At 42.7% G+C, this 22,684-nt stretch overlaps 1 protein-coding gene across 1 annotated transcript in view; it reads left to right on the forward strand.

Annotated features, from left to right (window-relative positions):
• Positions 1–22,684, forward strand: part of LOC134446023 (son of sevenless homolog 1-like) — a 59,334-nt gene that overhangs the window by 28,582 nt on the left and 8,068 nt on the right. The window contains exons 11-21 of the mRNA XM_063195248.1: positions 1,259–1,550; positions 2,198–2,425; positions 3,895–4,033; positions 8,326–8,407; positions 12,700–12,822; positions 13,955–14,058; positions 16,209–16,431; positions 18,983–19,102; positions 19,742–19,904; positions 22,236–22,353; positions 22,507–22,679. Of these exons, the coding sequence (XP_063051318.1) occupies positions 1,259–1,550; positions 2,198–2,425; positions 3,895–4,033; positions 8,326–8,407; positions 12,700–12,822; positions 13,955–14,058; positions 16,209–16,431; positions 18,983–19,102; positions 19,742–19,904; positions 22,236–22,353; positions 22,507–22,679 (1,765 nt within the window). The remainder of the gene's footprint in view (positions 1–1,258; positions 1,551–2,197; positions 2,426–3,894; positions 4,034–8,325; positions 8,408–12,699; positions 12,823–13,954; positions 14,059–16,208; positions 16,432–18,982; positions 19,103–19,741; positions 19,905–22,235; positions 22,354–22,506; positions 22,680–22,684) is intronic.

The following is a 22,684-nucleotide window of genomic DNA, read 5'->3' on the forward strand; positions in this document are numbered from 1 at the left end:
TGTGACTCAATGAAGAGAGGAGTAACATGGGTCCTTTTGGGTTGATTGAATACCAACCGTGCCGCTGCATTTTGGATCATCTGCAGAGGTTTTAGCACAAAAGCAGGTAGACCTGTCATGAGTGAGTTGCAGTAGTCAACGCTGGACAGGATCGTTGTGTCAGCACAGGTCTGATATTTCGTACGTTGGACATCTGGAATCGACAGGTCCGGGTGACTGAGTTGATGTAGTTGGAGCATGACAGCTCGTCGTCGATCATGACGCCAAAGTTCTTGGCGACTTTGTTTGGGGTCACGATGGTGGAGCCTATCTTGAGGTTGATGCTGTGACTGAGTGACTCTTTAGCTCACCAGGAGCTCTGTCTTGGCCATGTTCAGCTGTAGGCGGTGGTCCTTCATCCAAGTTGACAAGTCACTGAGGCAGGCAGAGATGCGTACCGATACCGTGGTGTCCTCTGGACGGAACAACAGGCACATCTGGGTGTCATCAGCATAGCAGTGGTAGGAGAACCCATGTGTTTGAATGACATGTCCCAACGAGGAGGTATACATTGCAAACAGAAGGGGTCCCAGCACTGATCCTTGGGGTACGCCTGTGGAGAGGGGGTGAGTCGTAGATAGTTTCAACTGCCATGACACACTGAAGGTGCGTCCAGATAGGTAGGAGTTGAACCATGAGTGGACAACGCCTGTGATTCCCATGGCTGTGAGTATCCTCAGGAGGATCTTGTGGTTGACTGTGTAAAAGGCTGGAGACAGGTCTAGTAGGATGAGGCCCGAGGATAGTCCTTCCGTTCTTGCCGTCCTTAGAGCTTCAGTCACTGAGAGTAACGCAGTTTCCGTTCAGTGTCCACTTCTGAAACCAGATTGTTTTGGGTCCAATAGTCCGTTCTGTTTAGGAAGTTGGTGACCTGCTTTGCAACTGCCCTTTCTAGCGTCTTGGATAGGAAGGGAAGCGGTGAGACAAGTCTTACTATTTTCTTTTAGTGAGTCTGCTTGCCGCTTGTACTGATTGACTGTGTGTGTGCGTGTGCGTGTGTGCGTGTGTGTGTGCTTGACTTTCTTTGGTTCTCGTAGTGAGTCTGCTTGCTGCTTGCAACGTCATGTTCCTCTGTGTGTGTGTGTGTGTGTGTGTGTGTGTGTGTGTGTGTGTGTGTGTGTGTGTGTGTGTGTGTGTGTGTGTGTGTGTGTGTGTGTGTGTGTGTGTGTGTGTGTGTGTGTGTGTGTGTGTGTGTGTGTGTGTGTGTATTTTCTTGTAGTGAGTCGGCGTGTCGCTTCTACAGTCAGCAGATGAAGGGGAAGCACTTGGCCATCAAGAAGATGAACGAGATTCAGAAGAACATCGACGGCTGGGAGGGCAAGGACATCGGCCAGTGCTGTAACGAGTTCATCATGGAGGGGGCGCTCACGCGCGTGGGCGCCAAGCACGAGCGACACATCTTCCTCTTCGACGGCCTCATGATCTGCTGCAAGTCCAACCACGGCCAGCCACGCCTCCCCGGAGCCAGCGCCGCTGAGTACCGCCTCAAGGAGAAGTTCTTCATGCGCAAGGTGAGAGGAGCAGCCATTTTTGTAGTTCAATTTCCATGCTTTGCAATGAATTTCAATGGGGAAAGACTACAAATGGCTGTAGCGCCGCAGAGTACCGCCTCAAGGAGAAGTTCTTCATGCGCAAGGTGAGAGCAGCAGCCATTTTTGTAGTTCAATTTCCATGACTTTGCAATGAATTTCAATGGGGAAAGACTACAAATGGCTGTAGCGCAGCTGAGGAACGCCTCAAGGAGAAGTTCTTCATGCGCAAGGTGAGAGGAGCAGCCATTTTTGTAGTTCAATTTCCATGCTTTGCAATGAATTTCAATGGGAAAAAACTACAAATGGCTGTAGCGCCGCAGAGCACCGCCTCAAGGAGAAGTTCTTCATGCGCAAGGTGAGATTAGAGATGATGGCCCATTCCAGTCCCAATCCCAACTAGTAGGAGATCGCACTTATCCTACCTGGATATTTCAGCTGCCTTTCCTGACAGTTGAAGTGGGAGATCTACAACCATGGCAAAAAACGGCCGATTAAATCGGCCAGCCGATTAATCGCTCGGTCTCTATCGCCCACCCCTAGGTCCAGGAGGTTAGGTGCCCATAGCAACCTATTACATTGGCATATCTCTATATACTTAAAGAATCTCTGCTATCGCCCACCCCTAGGTCCAGATCAACGACAAGGACGACAAGGAGGGCGAGTACCGGCACGCCTTCGAGATCACGCTGAAGGACGGCAACAGCGTGGTATTCGCGGCCAAGTCTGCGGAGGAGAAGAACGTGTGGATGGCGGCGCTGATCTCGCTGCAGTACCGCTCCACGCTCGAACGCATGCTGGACTCGGCCATGCTGCAGGAGGAGAAGGAGGAGCAGATGCGGCTCCCAGGAGCGGAGGTGGGTAGTAGTAATCATAATAATTATAATAATAATAATAATAATAATGATGATAATAATAATAATAATAATAATAATAATAATAATAATAATATAATAATGAGGAGCAGATGAGGCTCCCAGGAGCGGAGGTGAGTAGTAGTAATCATCATCATAATAATAATCAATAATAATAATCATAATCATAATAATAATAATAATAATAATAACTGGAGCGGAGGTGGGTAATAATAATAATGATAATAATAATAGTAATAAGGAGGAGCAGATGAGGTTGCCGGGAGCGGAGGTGGGTAGTAATAATAATAATTATAATAATAATAATAATAATACTGGAGCGCATGCTGGACTCCGCCATGCTGCAGGAGGAGAAGGAGGAGTAGATGAGGCTGCCGGGAGCGGAGGTGGGTAGTAATATAATAATATAATAATAATAATAATAATAATAATAATAATAATAATAATAATTAGGTGGGTAGTAATATAATTATATAATAATAATACTAGTAATAATAATAATAATAATAATAATAATAATAATAATAATTAGGTGGGTAGTAATATAATTATATAATAATAATACTTATAGTAATAATGTAATTATATAATAATAATAATAATAATAGTAATAATGTAATTGTATAATAATAATAATAATAATACTGGAGCGCATGCTGGACTCCGCCATGCTGCAGGAGGAGCAGATGAGGCTCCCGGGAGCCGAGGTGGGTAGTAATAATGATAATAATAATCATAGTATATATAATAATAATAATAATAATAGTAATAATAATAATAATAATAATAATACTAGTAATAGCAGATGAGGCTCCCGGGAGCCGAGGTGGGTAGTAATAATGATAATAATAATCATAGTATATATAATAATAATAATAATAATAGCAGATGAGGCTCCCGGGGGCGGAGGTGGGTAGAGGAGGTGGAAGGGTAGAGGTCCTGTCAAAGGGCAGCTCCCTCTGCCGGCGGGAACGCTAAGAAACCTGAAACATATAGTAGAGCAGACAAAGACAACACAGCTAGCCAACCACATTTAAAATAGTAAACCACCCAGGGGTCACCCACACACACAACACACCATGAAACCTGAAACATATAGTAGAGCAGACAAAGACAACACAGCTAGCCAACCACATTTAAAATAGTAAACCACCCAGGGGTCACCCACACACACAACACACCATGAAACCTGAAACAAGACAAAGCAGACAACACGCAATACAGGTAGCCAACTACATGTAAAATAGTGCACCTGAAACAAGACAAAGCAGACAACACGCAATACAGGTAGCCAACTACATGTAAAATACTGTAGTAAACCAGCTAGGGGTCACACACAACACGCCAAGAAACCTGAAACAATGTAGGCTAAACATTAAGAAAACTGAACATCTTGTGTTGATTTAAAAAATGATATACTATGCCGGTACTCTTCAACATTGTGTCGCCAGGTGTACCGCTTCACGGAGCCGGACTCGGAGGAGAACTTGGTGTTTGAGGAGAACGTGCAGAGCAAGTCGGGGATCCCCATCATCAAGGCCGGCACCGTTCTCAAGCTCATTGAGAGGCTCACCTTCCACATGTATGCAGGTGAGTCCAATCTCACGCACATTACATTACGTTACATTACAAGGCTGACCTTCCACATGTATGCAGGTAAAGTTGACAATACATAACATTGGATTACACTACATTACACTACATTACACTACACTACAAGGCTGACCTTCCACATGTATGCAGGTACGTGGACATTACAATACATTGCATTACATTACATTACATTACAAGGACCTTCCACATGTATGCAGGTACGTTGACATTACACATGACACTCGTAAATGGGTGGAAAGTTGAGATTTATAACGATGGCTAATCAGGTGCCAGTCCATCACAGCAGAAGCTAAATTTCACCTAGCTCTGGAATTCTGACTAGCGCTCGGACTTCTGAATGTAGGGGACCTATGGAGGCGAGGTATGTAGCAAAAGTTAGGGCTCATCATCTCCTTTTAACACGTCAGCCGTTTCACACCGGATGACCCCTTTAACATTGAGTCCTACGAGACCAGCTTGTGGGTAGCTAGTCTCATAGGACTCAATGATAACTGCTAGCTTGGAGGTCAAATTTGCACTGTCGTACTCCGAGAACGGCAGGGAGTACAGGAGAAAGGGCTGGGAATCGATCCAAATTTCCTGGATCGATTCGATTCCGATCCAGAAGGTCACAATCCGATTCGATCCACGATCCGATCCGATCCGATTCAATTCGATTCGATATCGATCTTCTGTATTGCTGGGTTGTCACTTTAACCCATTTATGCCTAGAATCCTAAGACCAGTTATAAAAACCTAAATATCTCAGCCTTTGATGCCCACACAAACATGAAATAGTGGGCATGTAGCCTACATGAATGTGGATGAGAGCTACAGGATGTGGTTGAGGAATAGCGCCTATAATCATCTGCAAAAGATCGATCCACAAAGTTGTGAATCGATATTGCACTTTTCGAACGTGAATCGATATTGGATCGCAGATCGATCTTTTGAACCCAGCCCTAACAGGAGAAAGGTAAAAGTCCATCATTTAACTCGAGGAGAGGTGTAAAATAAGCTGATTTCCAAAATGGTACAGTATCACTTTAATTATAGCCAACATCACTTGCAGATACAAAGTCCACCAGAACAATACAGAACAATAAGTGCAGATTCCAAGTGGGGTTAGGGTTTTTTTTTTTCTTTTAAGTACAGTAGCACACACAGCATGCAGTAGAGTCTCCCCCGGAACTGGGCCAGCTCCAGCATTACTGCAGTAAATACATGGGTTCACCGTGTTTATAAACACAATGTTATGAGGAGGGGCAAGACACTGGCAGCCAACCACGTGAGCTAATGTTTTGACCGACAGCGGTTTCCAACAATCAGAGGTTGAGTTGTTTGCAGCTAGTGTCGCGCAGCCAGGAGAAAACAAAAATGTAGAACCCATGTATAGTCATGAAAGAGAAGAGTCTTTATTTGCTTCTTGGAGGTTGAGAGAGATGTGACCAGTCTTGCTGCCGCTAGAGATGTGACCAGTCTTGCTGCCTCTAGAGATGTGACCAGTCTTGCTGCCTCTAGAGATGTGACCAGTCTTGCTGCCTCTAGAGATGTGACCAGTCTTGCTGCCTCTAGAGATGTGACCAGTCTTGCTGCCTCTAGAGATGTGGCCAGTCTTGCTGCCTCTGGGAGTTGGTTCCACCACTGAGAGACAATGGCAGAACAGTCTTGACTGGGGTCACTTAGAGCGAGAAAGATAATTGTTTACACAAATGTACGTATAGCACAATTTTGGAGAGAGGGGCAACTATCACTGTCAGTTACATATTACATAACTAATCAGGGGTTGAGTGTCACTCCAAATGATTACTTAGCACTTCAGGAACATAGTGAGAGATTAAATATTTTGTATCTAAGCAGGATATGGAGAAATAAATCCATGCTGTTACTTCCTGTTGTTAGCTATTGCAATACCCTACGTATAGACCTTCCCCAAAAGCCCCTCAGGCAGATGCAACTAATCTAAGATGCTAACCAAAACAAAGAAAAGAAAAGAGATCATATCACTCCAGTACGTCAGTCAGTGGGCCAGTGAAGTTTATAATTGACGTTTTGTTTTTTCTTGTGGTGAGTTTTTGGAGTGTACTGTATTGTATTGGTTTACTGCAGAAGACAGAAAAAAATAACATGCTGAATTCATGGAAGAGGTCGGCAACATAATGGATGTGATTTGTTTGGTATTCATTCATTCATTCATTCATTCATTTTGTTTGGTATTGCAAAAAAAATGTGTTTTTTAGGTCTGGCATCATTTAAGTCATAATGAAGTGGGATCACAGGTAAAGCTTGTCATTCCATTTGATTAGTTAAATATAACTCATTACGCACGTGGGCCATCTCTGCTGTTCCTGTTTCTAATAATCATTTGGAAAGGAGCCCTTGGCACCAAACAGCACACGTGTACATGGGTGTATGCAGAGGATTCTCAAAGTGTGGTCCGGGGACCACTGGTGGTCCGCGACAGAGCTCAGGTGGTCCGCGAGGGGATTGCCACTTTTCCAAAGACAAGTTGGCAGTTAGCTATATTTGTAACATTATTACAAAGCTAGACAGAGCTGAAGTCTTATTTTCACCACAATAAGGCAGGCTTGTGGTGTGAATAAAAAGTAAGGGATCTGCATCGAATCTAGCAGTGTCAAATTGGCACCCGTCAACTGTCAATTTAGTTGACGGGTGGTGGTCCCTGAGCATTTTTGCGGGGACAAAGTGGTCCTCGGTCTGAAAAAGTGTGAGAAACACTGGTGTCTGGAGAGGATTGGAAAAGGAAAAAGGTGTTTCCTGTCCAGCACCACATGTCATCCTGGCCTTCCTTACTATTACAGCACGTGTAGCACACACGCTAACAAACATACAATTACTATCTCTTCATAAAGACCAGCTGCATTTGGAGTAAACTGGGGTGTCCTTGGCTAAACTCAATACTCAAATTTGAACCGAGCTGGAAACTGCGTTATTGTGTAGATCTATTTTAGGGTTCAGTTTGAGTTTGAGTTTGTGCGCTGGAGCACTGCAGCCTGTTTCCTGACTTGAATAATTCCTGACCAATTGTTTGGTGACCACACCAAGGCTGCTGCTGCTACTGTACACTGCTGCTGTTCCTGATGTGGCCTTAGCCAGGCCATCCCCTCCCAGTGACGTAACACTTTCAGCGTTGCTACTTGTCAGGTCAGGAGAAATTCACATACTTTCTGAGCTCCCTAAAAATCGGGAACTCCTTCCACTTTGTCGGGAAGCAAATAACCATTAGTAGCAAACCAAGGGAGGCAGGTCAACCATGCCGTTTGGGAAATGTTTATTGTTATGCTCTTGGTCAGACCAAGTCTGGAAGAGATTTGAAAGTCTATGATAATCAGGCTGATGTGGCCTTACCACAGAACAGATTCGTCACTCATGCAGTGTTTAATTGAGTTAGTTTCTAGACTGGATCTCTACATCTAGTTGAGTTAGTTTCTAGACTTGATCTGTGCATTTAATTGCTGCTGTTGTTGACACCATTTAAACTCAAATATGTTTATTTTGGACTCAAGTGAGATTAACAGACCAAGGATATGGATCACTGGAACCATGTCGTGTGGTCTGAAGAGACCAAGATAAACAAATTTGCTTTAGATGGTGTCAAGCATGAGTGGTGATAAACAAGTGAATGTTGTATAAAAAAGTGTACTATCTGGATAGTCAAGCATGGTCTCTCTTATTATTATTATTATTTTTTTTTTATGTTTATTTAATTTGTTTTATTTTATTTTATTATTATTTTTACCATATGTTTTATTTTAATGTTTTAAATGTTTTTGACTCTAATTCATTTCCTTCTTTCTTCCCTGTTTCCTTTCATTTACATTTGTTAACTTTGTGAAGCACATTGAGGTGCACCTGTGTATGAAATGCGCTATATAAATAAGCTTGCCTTGCCTTGCCTTGTTGCCATGGTAGTGGGACTGACATGGTTTGGGGATGCATGAATGCCGTCAACATTGGAAAACATGCATGTCAATATGCACTGTAACTACTGAAGCAGATCATGATACTCTCCATAGGAATTCATTCAAATCTCACACCCATCTATTTTAGCCAGGTGCAGACTCAAATTGTAAAAGATCAATGGAAGGCAAGGTTGAAATGCACACTGATGACCTCCCCTTTCATTTCGAGACGTTTCGGGCCAATACGGACCCTTCTCAGACACTTTCTACAGGATTTTAACCTGGGGTGTATACTCACTTTTGTTACATGTTTTGAAGTTAATAGATGTTGACTAATGATCAAACCACCTTTTGCCTTCTCACCAGATCCCAACTTTGTGAGGACGTTCCTGACGACGTACAGGTCCTTCTGTAAACCACAGGAGCTGCTGGATCTCCTGATGGAGAGGTGAGTGGAGCAGCTGTCGCATTTCCACTTTATTTTACTCTTAGTGGCTTTGCGGACACATGCTGCATTCCAGACCCCATTCCAACTAGTGGGAGATTGGACATCTCCCACCTCCTACTAGCGAAATGCACTGGAAAGCCAGACGAAGCGCAACCTCTTAGTAGCAAATTGGGGCATTCTCACGCATATGGGGCAATCGTGGGGCATACTCCCACGTCTTTGTGTGCAGTTGTTCCAGTTACAGTCATTTTAATTCAACATCTTCTACATGTTGTAGGGACGTTACTGCTATAACCTCCTGCAATAAACCCTACACTACACTTCCCTATGATTTTGACCCAAATAATCGTGATTATGATTTTTTCCATAATCGTGCAGCCATATTAGTGCAGCGGCTAACCAAAACAAAGGTTCAGTTTGTGATACAAGCATGAAAATTGATACACATGTAGCCAAAGGCATTCTAAAAAGAACTGGATATGGAGCCATCGTGAATTTTCAACATGGTGGCCATATCAGCCATTTTTCAAAATGGCCGCCAGCAACAACAGTTTTCTTACGAGGAATGGATATAATATGCCATTTTAGACATATTTACCATTCATACTACTTGGTAAATGTCTTATGGATAATTAAAAAGTTGTCATGAATATTCAAGATGGCCGCCATTTTCAAGAAAAAGGCCATTACCGTTACGGAGCTGAAAACAGTATGAAATTGAGAACGTTGCATCCTTACGACCCAGCACTGTGCTGTACTGTACTATACTGTACTATAGGCTACTGTACTGTAATGTGAAATACCGTACCGTACTGTACTGTACTATACTGTATGCTACTGTACTGTACTCTGCTCTACTATACTGTACTCTACTCTACTGTACTGTACTGTACTGTAATGTGAAATATTGTACTGTACTGTACTATACTGTATGCTACTGTACTCTACTGTACTTTGCTATACTGCACCGTACTGTATGCTACTTTACTGTACTGTACCGTACTGTATGCTACTGTACTTTTCTATACTGCACCGTACTGTATGCTACTGCACTGTACTGCACTGCACTGTACTGTGCTGTACTGTACTGTACAATTATAGAACTGAAACATGTAGAGCATTCTGAGGTCATGTACAATAGAAAGCAAAAAAGTGTAGTGAGAATGAGTTAAGCTACCGTTGCCACTCAAAATCTTGAAGGTTAACAAAAGTCATGTGGCATTTTGTTTGGGGGGGGGGGGTAAGACTATCCTTCCTCCCAGACTATTTGTGTGCCTTACATATCAAGAAAATGAGTACAGGTAATGATTTACTTTTATAGTATATACCATATGAGAATTGTTGTTTTATATAGATATTTATCCTGTGGGTACGTTATAAGGGTGGCACATGTTGTCAATCAGCTGTCAGTTTTGAAGTAGCAATTGAAGTAGTCACTGACTAACTGTAATGCAACTTGTGACACAATTACTAGGTGAGGACTTGTTTGCAAATTCAGGGGGAAAAAACAATTGACCTCTGCCTACTTACTCAACACCTACTTAAAAAACATTTCCATTTAATTTGAACTGAAGACATACTGTAGCCTAAATGTATATTGAGTAATCTCTCTGTAGGCCTAATGCCATTCTAAAGATGGCAGAAAAAATGCACTCAATATGTGCACAATGCTACTTGTGAGAATGTAGAAATAGGTGATCTTATGGGTTCTTCATATATATGGAGAGGTCCTGTCTTTTACCATCTCTCATACAAATAAAAAATATCTGTTATGGAAAATAGAGGATGGAGAACCTGCTACCTTGGACATCATCTTGCACTGACACTTCCCCATTCAGATGCTGCTGAGCAAGCATTAGCAGCAGTCGTCTATTCTCACCATAGTTTTAGTGTGGGAAATGTTCATTTGAATTCAGACCAAGAATCTTCTCAAATCATTCACAATGGTACATTTGCTGTCAAGCATGTAAGCACAGACTTATACTTTCACACTATGTACTACAATAATCGATTCTGTAATGCAATGCAATGCGGGGCATGGAAAATACAATTCAATGCAGTAAGTTCCATAATCGATGTGGCAATTGTTTTAAGTTTCAATTACTTCCGTGGATATTTCAGGAGCAAATGAATGTTAAATTAAATAAAAGCACTTCAAAGCATTGAAAACTGCAAGACTGATACAGAAAACAGCCAAAACAATGTTGCTCAGTATCTGACTACTTGTATTGCCTCATCATGACTGATGAAACATTTACTTTGCTTTCAATAGAAATGTAGATTGGAATAGAATGGAATGGAATCGCTACCTCCCAAATCGTAATCGAATAGTGAGGGCAGTGCCAATGCACATCACTACTATGTACATTTTTGTACTTTCATCAATCTGGTCAAGCAGACTACCACTGCCCTTTCATCTCTGCTGAGTTCGGGACTATATTAACATTGTCAGCTAAGTATAATGTCAGGTAATAACAATGTAATGCATTACACAACACGACATATTGTATATGACATAGTAGAACGTTTTTTTTTTTCTGAGGGATCCTAGGCTAGAATTACAGCATATACCCTCAGGAAACACCATGCAAAGTGCTTTTGTCAGTTCCGTAATGGTAAAAACCCTTAACAGACTCCACTATTGTATGGCTATCTGACATGGGCTGCCATTTTGAAAGAAGCAGGGATGCTATACTGTATATGAAGTATAGAATGAAATATGTAAGGAAGCTTCTGGTTAATTCCAAAGTTCCAAATTAGAAGTCTGCATCATGAAAAATGACTGATTTGACACTGATATCACCTATATCAGATTAATCATACAAGTGACAGCGGCCATCTTGAAAATGGCAGCCATCTTGAATATTCATGACAACTTTTCAATTATCCATATTACATTTACTAAGTGGTATGAATGGTAAATATGTCTAAAATATATTATATCCAAGAAAGCTATTGTTGCTGGTGGCCATTTTGAAAAATGGCTGTCATGGCCACCATGTTGAAAATTCACGATGGCTCCATATCCAGTTCTTTTTGGAATGCCTTTGGCTATATGTGTACCAATTTTCATGCTTGTATCACAAACTGAACGATTCCTTTATATTTTGGAGCTAAGCTATTAGACTATATTATGCATGTATGCAATCAAGACGTGGTAGTCAGAAGGTGCAATGCTAAATGTATGGATGTGGTTTAAGGACAACCAGGCTTGCCTTCTGAGACCCTGGGCGCATGCAAGCGTTGACAACAGTGTCGTACGTCTTCAGAACCTTTCTCCACCTGGCTCTCCTCCTGTGTTCACGAGTGTGGGCGAAACCCCACGCGAATGACTTAAATTCTAAAAGGTGCATGGTACCTCCACAAATGCAGCCACACAAGTTCATAGTCCATCTACAGGCACAATGCCAGCCTGTAGCACCTGCTCCGAGCAGGCTAGCTCCAATGCCAGCCGCCAAGGCCCGGCCAGCTCCAATGCCAGCCGCCAAGGCCCGGCCAGCTCCAATGCCAGCCACCAAGGCCCGGCCAGCTCCAATGCCAGCCACCAAGGCCCGGCATGCGAGACCTGGAGCATCTTGCCAAGCGCCTCTGAAAGGCCTAGAACCCCAAAAGGTAGTCGCTGCCCCCGTGTGGTGTGGATGTGGTAGTGTGCCGTCTATTTCCAAATGCACTTAGCAGGAGATGCAGCATGTGAAATTGCTGCTTCAAAAGTTCAACAAAAACATTTTTTGACTATACCACTGTCATTTTTTATTACATTATGTATTTTTGTTTTGTAAGTACTGTATTACATTGTATGTAACCATTTATATGCTTTCCTCTTTCTATCCTGTTTCTGTTCCACGTTTCTGAATGTCTTCAAGTTTGACATCCCTGAGCTGAAGCCTGTATTGTATTGTATTTGTATTGTATTGTATTGTATTTAATTATTTTCTCTCCTGTTCCTTAACGTGTTCAAGTTTGACATCCCTGTACTGTATTGTATTGTATTGTATTGTATTGCATTTAACCCTTTTCTCTCCTGTTTTCTCTCCTGTTCCCGATCGTCTTCAGGTTTGACATTCCGGAGCCGAAGCCTGTATTGTATTGTATTGTATTGTATTGTATTGTATTGTATTGTATTGTATTGTATTGTATTGTATTGTATTGTATTGTATTTAACCCTTTTCTCTCCTGTTCCCGATCGTCTTCAGGTTTGACATCCCAGTATTGTATTGTATTGTATTGTATTGTATTGTATTGTATTGTATTGTATTTAACCCTTTTCTCTCCTGTTTTCTCTCCTGTTTCAGGTTTGACATTCCGGAGCCGAAGCCGTCGGAGGCGGACCAGATGGCGCTGGAGAACGGGGACCAGCCGCTCAGCGCGGAACTCAAACGCTTCCGGAAGGAGTTCGTGCAGCCGGTGCAGCTGAGGTGGGCACAGCACACACGCACACGCACGCACACACGCACACGCACACACACACACACACACACGCGCGCACACGCACACGCACACACAGTACGCACACGCTCACGCTCACGCTCACGCTCACACTCACACTCACACTCACACACAATTGAGGTGGGCATAGTAGTGTAGAGACAAATTTCACGCGCACACACACACGCGCACACACACACACACACACACACGTGGACATTTTCATTTTTGTTCCACAGAGCAGTCTAAAAATTGTCTTGCCTTAATAATTGGAAAAACAGTAGTAGTATTTTCTCCTCTGATCTTTCAGAAGGACACACAATGTGACTAATACATAATAATGTAGAGTAGAGTAGTAGAGTAGAAGAGTAGTAGAGTAGTAGAGTAGTAGAGTAGTGTAGAGTAGTGTAGTGTAGTGTAGTGTAGTGTAGTGTAGTGTAGAGTAGAGTAGTGTAGTGTAGTGTAGTGTAGTGTAGTGTAGTGTAGTGTAGTGTAGAGTAGAGTAGAGTAGAGTAGAGTAGTGTAGTGTAGTGTAGTGTAGTGTAGTGTAGTGTAGAGTAGTGTAGTGTAGTGTAGTGTAGTGTAGTGTAGTGTAGTGTAGTGTAGTGTAGAGTAGAGTAGAGTAGAGTAGAGTAGAGTAGAGTAGAGTAGAGTAGAGTAGTAGAGTAGTAGAGTAGTAGAGTAGAGTAGAGTAGAGTAGTAGAGTAGTGTAGTGTAGTGTAGTGTAGTGTAGTGTAGTGTAGTGTAGTGTAGTGTAGTGTAGAGTAGAGTAGAGTAGATAAGCATTTATTGATCCCAGGAGGAAATTAAGGTGTCATGTGACTAATATTTGCTCATGGGTATAAATTGACCTTCTGACTGAGTCAAAAATGATTTGTCTGTCTGTCTGTCTGTGTGTCTGTCTGTGTGTGTGTGTGTCTGCCTGCCTGCCTGCCTGTGTGTGTCTGTCTGTGTCTGTCTGTGTGTGTGTCTGCCTGCCTGTCCGCCTGTCTGTATGTGTGTGTGTGTGTGTGTGTGTCTGTGTGTGTGTCTGTCTGTGTGTCTGTCTGTCTGTCTGCCTGTCTGTCTGCCTGTGTGTCTGTGTATGTCTGTGTCTGTCTGTGTCTGTCTGTGTGTCTGCAGGGTCCTGAATGTGTGCCGGCACTGGGTGGAGCATCACTTCTACGACTTCGAGAGGGATCCTCAGCTGCTCAGACGCCTGGAGGAGTTCATCGGCACAGTCAGAGGTGACACACAGACGCTTTATTAAACAGTCAGAGGTGACACACAGTTAGACGCTTTATTAAACAGTCAGAGGTTAGACACAGTTAGACGCTTTATTAAACAGTCAGAGGTTAGACACAGATAGACGCTTTATTAAACAGTCAGAGGTATGACACAGATAGACGCTTTATTAACCAGTTAGAGGTTAGACACAGTTAGACGCTTTATTAACCAGTTAGAGGTTAGACACAGTTAGACGCTCTATTAAACAGTCAGAGGTTAGACACAGTTAGACGCTTTATTAAACAGTTAGAGGTGAGGCAAACAGGAAGATACATCAAGTGGCCAGTGGGTAAGCGTTTAGGGCGTCAGACTTGTAGCCCAAAGGTTGGCGGTTCGACTCCCGACCCGCCAGGTTGGGGATGTAATTTAACCAGTGCTCTCCCCCCGTTAGAGGTGACATTTCATTTATCAAAACAGGAAGATACATCAAGTAAGATAAATCAAGCCCTGCCTTCTCAATGCTAAGGAGTGTGTTCAAGTACGGTCTCCTAAGGGGGCGTTGTCCTAAGGGGGCGCTGTTCCCTCCTTCTTATTCTCTTTCCGTGGTGTTTGGTGGTGGCTTGCATAAGATGGGCGCTACTGCCATCTACAGCACCAAGGGAATTCCACGTAGCCAGATTTTTAAAATCCACATATCAAAGATCCGGCTTTGAAAATATTCAATTCAGGGGACTAAAGCGCACCTGTTAAAATGAAGTTTTTATTTTTATCCACCTGGTGTGTTACCACCTAAACAAGAGAAAAAAATACCCACATATAAAAATAGCCTGCTACGTGGAAACAGCACCTTAGTACTGTATTAATTGAACACTGTATAAGCATGTGGTTGTATAGTACCGTATTGGCCCGAATATAAGATGTGTTTTTTGTTATAAAAATAGTACTCTAAAAAGGGGGGTCGTCTTATTTCCGCGCGCTAGAGAAAAAAGTAAAACATTTCTTTTTTTTTTTTTTTTTAACTTAACCTGAATGCGGCCATTAGCCTATGCTTCACAACAATGCCACAAAACTCAATAATGGATGGGTTAAGAGATTGTTTTGTCCATATCAAATTTGCAGATGCTTGTTTCGTTATGACTGTTGCACCGCACGTCTATGAACTGTCAATGTAAACGTGATGCGGACGACAGTGCAAGGGGAAAACACAAGTCAATCGCGGCTTGTTGCTCTGCTTTTATTTGTGTTTGGTTTTACAGTCTCATCAGGAAAGCTTTGGTCGTTCACTCTGGTCAGCCGACAATACCACTAGAAACTAAAGAAATGAAGGGTGATTCGACGAACCACCTGTAGGCTAAGTTTTGGATGCTGTGATCAGCCAATCAATGGTCATCTAAAGCGGCGCCTTTGACAAGCGGTGCATTTGACGATATGCCTCGCAACGATGCAGCAACACAGAATAATGGTTAGGGCAAGAGATTGTCTTGTTCATATAAAATCATTAGGAGTTTTACCCTTGGTACGAAATGAATATCAATCGGACTTTTGTCAACGTGGCCCTGATAGGCAGCGCATGGGTTTCAAGTGCAATGCGTCAATCTGCCTTTGGTCACGTTCGGTTTCTACAGTCCAACGGAAAACTTTGGATGAATAAAATGAACGGCGATTTGGCGAGACGGCTGCTGGTTAGATATTGCTGTCAACTAAGCATTTCGCAAAATCTGTGCATTGCACAATAGATTGCCTATCTCTACTGGACTGGTTGCCTGCCTGGCTGGCGCAGACTCTGAATGTAGGCTATGTTGCGTCGCACTTTAAACAGGCGGGCCCAGACGGCTGTAGCCTGTTGCGGTGCCTATTGGCGCTTGACAGGTGAAGTGAGTAAAGAAAGGAAAAGGATATGAGTAGCCATCTGTGGTCTTATATCATGGAAATTCCATGAAAATTATATTGTGAAATTTGTTCTTTGTAAAAAGCCTCAGATTTTCCAACAAATTAAAAACTGCATTTTGAGAAAAGTTTCCAATGTGAAACAAAATTAAGTCTTCAAAAAACTTTTTTCCCCAAAACATGAGCCTGAAAATGGGGGGTCGTCTTATAATCAGGATCGTCTTATATTCGGGCTAATACGGTAATTGTCTGAGTCCAATTTCACGTGTGTTTCCTTCTCCAGGCAAAGCGATGAGGAAGTGGGTGGAGTCGATCACCAAGATCATCCAGCGTAAGAAGCAGGTGCAGGCCAACGGGCCGAGTCACAGCATCACCTTCGAGAGCTCGCCGCCGCCCATCGAGTGGCACATCAGCAAGCCGGGCCAGAGCGACCAGTTCGACCTCATGACACTGCACCCCATCGAAATCGCACGACAACTGACCCTCCTGGAGTCCGACTTCTACAGGTACGTTCAGACCCCCCGGGGATCGATTAAGTTACTCTACTCTACTCTACTCTACTCTGCTACTCTACTCTACTCTACTCTACTCTGCTACTCTACTCTACTCTACTCTACTCTGCTACTCTATTCTACTGTACTTTACTCTACTCTACTCTACTCTACTCTACTCTACTCCTCTACTACTACTTCTACTCTACTCTACTCTACTGTCCTCTCCTCTCCTCTCCTCTACACTACACTACACTACACTACATTACTCTACTCTACTCTACGCTACTTCTACTCTACTCTACTCTACTCTGCTCTACTCTACTCTACTCTACTCTACTCTACTCTACTCTACACTACACTACTCTACTCTACTCTACTCTACTCTACTCTACTGTACTCTTCTCTTCTCTTCTCTTCTCTTCTCTTCTCTTCTCTTCTCTTCTCTTCTCTTCTCTTCTCTTCTCTTCTCTTCTCTTCTCTACTCTACACTAACACTCAAGACTCTTAAGACCACTGTGGGTGCATCCCAGTATCCTGACTCGTGTCCTCCACCGGTGCTCGTGGCCTCATGCCTCACGTGAAGCCCCGCCTCCACGGAGAGAAAACCTTAAAGTTTCCCCGCTGTCAACCTTGGGGGATTTTCCAAAGTCACTTAGAATAAGTCCTTTCACTCGGCGGCCATCTGACTCCCATATCTGTTTAATTATTCATGTTCACATGCCCATGGTCTGACTATTCTGAAATTGCGCCCCTGAGGCGTAGTCAAAATGGCTGCCGAGTGAAAATACTTATTCTAAGTGACTTTGACTTTTCCCTCATTCAACATTCCGATTGCAAATGAAAAAATGACCTTCCAATTGTGCTTAATTGCGCAATATTGAATTACACCTCTGTCGTCAGTGACGTCTCGGTGTAGGGATGCAAACAATTAATCGATTAATCTACTGTAATTGATCAATGCATTAATCGATTAAAAAACATTAATCGCAAGTAATCGCCAATTCAACTGACAAGAGACCCAGGTGAAATGGGCATGTGAAGAGTGTGTGTGAAGAGGGATGTGAATAGTGGTAATATTTAAATCACCCGTGGCCTTAAGAATTTAAATGGAATTCATTTAAATGTAGCATTTTATCTCACTTTTTAATATACATTTTTAGATTTAGTAGGTTTTTTTTTCGAGAAACATGGCAATTTTGGGGGAAAAACGCCGCTAATCAATTAATCGTAAGCCGATCGATAAGGCAATCAACTAACGATTAATGAATGAATCGATAATTTGCATCCCTATCTCGGTGACATCATCACGAGGCCACAAGCACTTGGGGAGAACAGGAGTTTGGATATTGGAAAGAAGAAGCCTTTACATCACAACACAAATCTGAGCCTAGTGTCTTGCTGTACAGGACTGGTTAGTTTACATCCATGTTGTGTCTTGTGGTGCAGGACTGGGTAGTTTACATCCATGTTGTGTCTTGTGGTGCAGGACTGGTTAGTTTACATCCATGTTGTGTCTTGTGGTGCAGGACTGGGTAGTTAATATCCATGTTGTGTCTTGCTGTACAGGACTGGTTAGTTTACATCCATGTTGTGTCTTGTTTTCCAAGTTAGTTAATATCCATGTTGTGTCTTGCTGTACAGGACTGGTTAGTTTACATCCATGTTGTGTCTTGTGGTGCAGGACTGGTTAGTTTACATCCATGTTGTGTCTTGTGGTGCAGGACTGGGTAGTTTACATCCATGTTGTGTCTTGCTGTACAGGCCTGGTTAGTTTACATCCATGTTGTGTCTTGTTTTACTAGACTGGGTAGTTAATGTCCATGTTGTGTCTTGTTTTCCAAGACTGGGTAGTTAATGTCCATGTTGTGTCTTGTTTTCCAAGACTGGGTAGTTAATGTCCATGTTGTGTCTTGTTTTCCAAGACTGGGTAGTTAATGTCCATGTTGTGTCTTGTTTTCCAAGACTGGTTAGTTAATGTCCATGTTGTGTCTTGTTTTCAAAGACTGGTTAGTTAATGTCCATGTTGTGTCTTGTTTTCAAAGACTGGTTAGTTAATGTCCATGTTGTGTCTTGTTTTCCAAGACTGGTTAGTTAATGTCCATGTTGTGTCTTGTTTTCCAAGGCTGATTAGTTAATGTCCATGTTGTGTCTTGTTTTCCAAGACTGGGTAGTTAACGTAGCCCTGTTTTTGTCTGTTTTAGTGTGTGTTTCCCCAAGAAAAGAAGTTTATCTTTTCTTCGTTTTATATGTTGTTTTGTATGTTGACGTCTTGTTTGTGATTTTTTTCTGTGTGGACCCCAGGAAGAGTAGCTGATATGTTTATCAGCTAATGGGGATCCTAATAAAATATCAAAATATCAATATCAATGTCCATGTTGTGTCTTGTTTTCCAAGACTGGGTAGTTAACTGGTTAGTTAGTATCCATATTCTGTCTTGTTTCCTCAGAGCCGTGCAGCCCTCTGAGCTGGTGGGCAGCGTATGGACTAGTTAGTATCCATGTTGTGTCTTGTCTTGTTTTGCAGGGTAGTTAATATGTGTCTTGTTGTGTTTTGTGTTGTGCAGAGCGGTGCAGCCGTCTGAGCTGGTGGGCAGCGTGTGGACCAAAGAGGACAAGGAGTTGAACTCCCCGAACCTGCTGCGCATGATCCGACACACCACCAACCTCACACACTGGTTTGAAAAGTGAGAATGTCTTTTATACTGTTTGATAATGTTCTGTTTCTGTTTTAGTTTTTTTCTTGGCAGTTGTAATCTCTTTTAATTTGGTAAGAAGTGCCAGCCTGTGTGTCTTGTGGTGTTTATTGCCTATTCACAAAATTGACCAATGACTTATCTTGTAATCATTCTGGTAAGCCTTTGCAGTTCCTTAAAGGTGCACTGTGTAGGGTGGTGAGAGTGGCTATTGCATCAATGCTGTTCATTGAAATTGTGCTGCCTACTGCCAAATGTTTCTTTCATGAATATTTACTAAATAATAAACTACTATTTCCTAGTATGACCAAAGTATAGTAAGATTTGCAGCTGAAAATGTAAATTTCTGGAAATTCAAAATGATGGACATGGAGAACACCCACCTTTTCATATATGAAAACTTTCCCAGCCATAATGAATACATAGAATTTGATGGTGGTGGTAAGTATTTGTGAAAATTTAACATTTGTGAATGGGCACGGCAGCATGAATTCTGGAAACTACTGAAAATATTACACAGTGCACCTTTAAGGCTTTTAAGGAAGGCTTTGATATCCTCATACTGCATGTTAACGGGTTCCTCTGGGTGTAATTTCAGGTGTATAAATGTTCCTCTGGGTGTCATTTCAGGTGTATAGTGGAGACGGAGAACCTGGAGGAGCGTGCGCTCGTGGTGGCTCGCATCATCGAGATCCTGCAGGTGTTTCAGGAGCTCAACAACTTCAACGGCGTCCTGGAAGTGGTCAGTGCCATGAACTCCTCCCCCGTGTACCGATTGGACCACACGTTTGAGGTGAGCTCAGTCTTCTGGACATGTTTTGAAACCAGTGTCACGCGCAGGGTGGCTGTAACAAGTTAGAAAGTAGCCTCACTCTGTTGCTTGGTAACCTTTTGAATTATGAACGTTCCACAAACATTTTTTCTTGGCGCAAGCTATGAAATGCCAGTAAACCGTTATTATAAACTACTGCTTTCTAATGTTTCTAGTGCCCTTTTAATAAACGGGATAATGTATTGTCCACACGTGACCATGTCATCGGGATGATGTGTTGTCCACACTTTGCCTTCGGCGTCAGGATCAGTGGCGTAACAACTCGGTCACGGGCCCCGGTGCGAGTATCCAGCACGGGCCCTCGGAGGTTGTGCTAATTTTAGGATATTTTATCTAGCCTAATACATTACGGGTGAAAGGGTGGGCTATATTCTTTGCAATTGCAATAGCATCGTGAATGCTGCAACGATGTGCACATTTACATCATAGAGTAGGCCTATTTAAGTTATCTGTCCCCCCCAAAAAATAGGACAAACGCAAAGAAAGGCTTTCGGAATATGTGTCTAGAGACCGGTTGAGACAGGGACAGTGGGCTGGAGACAGTAGCAGTGTGTGCGTGTGTGCTTGCGAGCGCACGGTGCCTGCCCAGCTGACAGCAGGCTACACAGACGAGGGAGACAACCCTGCTGATCTTAAGCACCCCAGTTTAAACTTCATAGATAAAAAAAATAACACTAACGACTTAAAAGATAGTTAGCACAATCAACAGGATATGCCTTCATAATGATTTCAATCTTCCACTACCCCACATACACAAGGTGCCACTGCAAAGTAGTTTTGCGTCCTTTGGCATCATCAAATAACGGCACAATATGCAATCCTGGTTATGGAAGACGGTCCCGAGTACCATAAACATGGGAAAAGATGCATGGGAAAACGGTGCACTTTGAATGGAAACACAACATCCAAGACAACCATGACAACACATTGGTGACAGCCCACCAGTAAAACATACAGATAGAGCTCTACACACGCACACAGAATCGTCCACTTATTTAGATTTCTTTCTCCCCTCCCCTAGCTGACGACTCGAGAGTCCACGTCGTAACATAGCCAAGCTAACAGAAGAACTTAACTTATATTATGCTAACAGGAGAAACGCTAGATGATAAAATCATCATGGAGTTGAGATGCTGTTAGCAAGTCAGCACAACTAGTTGTCAATTGGAGAACACAAAACTAAGTTATAACGCTGGGAATAACTACAGCAATACCGCTGTCACAGATTACAAACTAGAATGGACACCGTTAAAAATGTGCCTCGTCTCTTTCGTTTAACCAGACCCTGCCGAACCCAGACTACTGGACTAAATGTGACAACAACTGGAAAAAAATACCTGAAGGAGATGAGTGATATGAAATCAATATAATGCCGCGGCGGACATTATTATAGGGAAACCTGACCTTACCTTCTTCGTAGCGTCTTTGAAATCTTCTTAGATAATATCCAAGGAGGTCTAATATCCAAAGGATGTTCTTGCTAGCCAGTAGCCATCTCTATTCTTGGCGAATGAAGTGACTAAACTCATTTTATATTCCGCCTTCAAGAAAGCCAACAACGCATACTACTGTACTACAACATAGATAAGATGAGAACAAAAGGCCACGTTTTGACTGACCAGCATGCATTTAATTTGAATTGGTAAGGGAATCAAATTGTTTACATACAGCCAATGATAGTGTATGAAAATATATATCCCACAATTCCTGGCCGCAATGTAAAAAATAAAATGCACAAATATAGCGTTCATGTGTTACCTTTATTGCTATTTGAAACATTTGTCTGAATAATTTGACTGCCCATGTAATGACCTATAGGAATATAGTAACTAAAAGTGCCAATTTGCAATTGATTTAATGCTCTACATTCCCACCGTCTTGTGGGAGTCTGCCTCGGTCTATAAATAGTGTCTGGACAAATAATGAAATCGCACTGGGTACTTGAATATCCGTTATCAATTAGAATATAGGGGGGGCCGTGCACGGGCCCCTCAGTGGTCGCGGGCCCCGGTGCGACTGCACCGGCTGCACCGCCTATAGTTACGCCACTGGTCAGGTTGCTGTTTGTCTGGTTGGGAAATATTTTCCGTGGTCATGTGTGGTCAATACATTATCCCTTAGATACTTATTTCATGTTTTTTTCATGTGTTTCGGAGGCTGAGATATTTGGGGTTTTACAGGCTGAAGGCATCTTTTCCCAAAAAATGTCTTGGGCAGTCAGTAGGCATTATTTTCTTCAGTCGCCTCAGGCATGAATGTGTTAACAGCCATTATCATGTCACCTGTTTGCAGCAAATCCCGAGTCGTCAGCGTAAGATCTTGGAGGAGGCCCACGAGTTGAGTGAGGATCACTATAAGAAGTACCTCGCCAAGCTGCGCTCCATCAACCCGCCCTGCGTACCCTTCTTTGGTACAGTCTATTCAGCCCTTTTTTAAACTACATTTTAGGGTAACACTTTACTTGACGCCAATGTCATGACACAGTCACAGACAAGTCATAAACATTATAATTGTTATAATACATATATTTGACAACTGTGTTTTGCTTTTATATCCTCTTCAGGGATCTATCTGACCAACATCCTGAAGACGGAGGAGGGCAATCCTGACTTCCTGAAGAGACACGGGAAAGAACTCATCAACTTTAGCAAACGGAGAAAAGTGGCGGAAATTACGGGAGAAATTCAGCAGTACCAGAACCAGCCCTACTGTCTCCGTGTTGAAAATGACATCCGGGTAAG

The sequence above is a fragment of the Engraulis encrasicolus genome, chromosome 1 (assembly GCF_034702125.1).
Source record: "Engraulis encrasicolus isolate BLACKSEA-1 chromosome 1, IST_EnEncr_1.0, whole genome shotgun sequence".
NCBI lineage: Eukaryota > Metazoa > Chordata > Actinopteri > Clupeiformes > Engraulidae > Engraulis > Engraulis encrasicolus.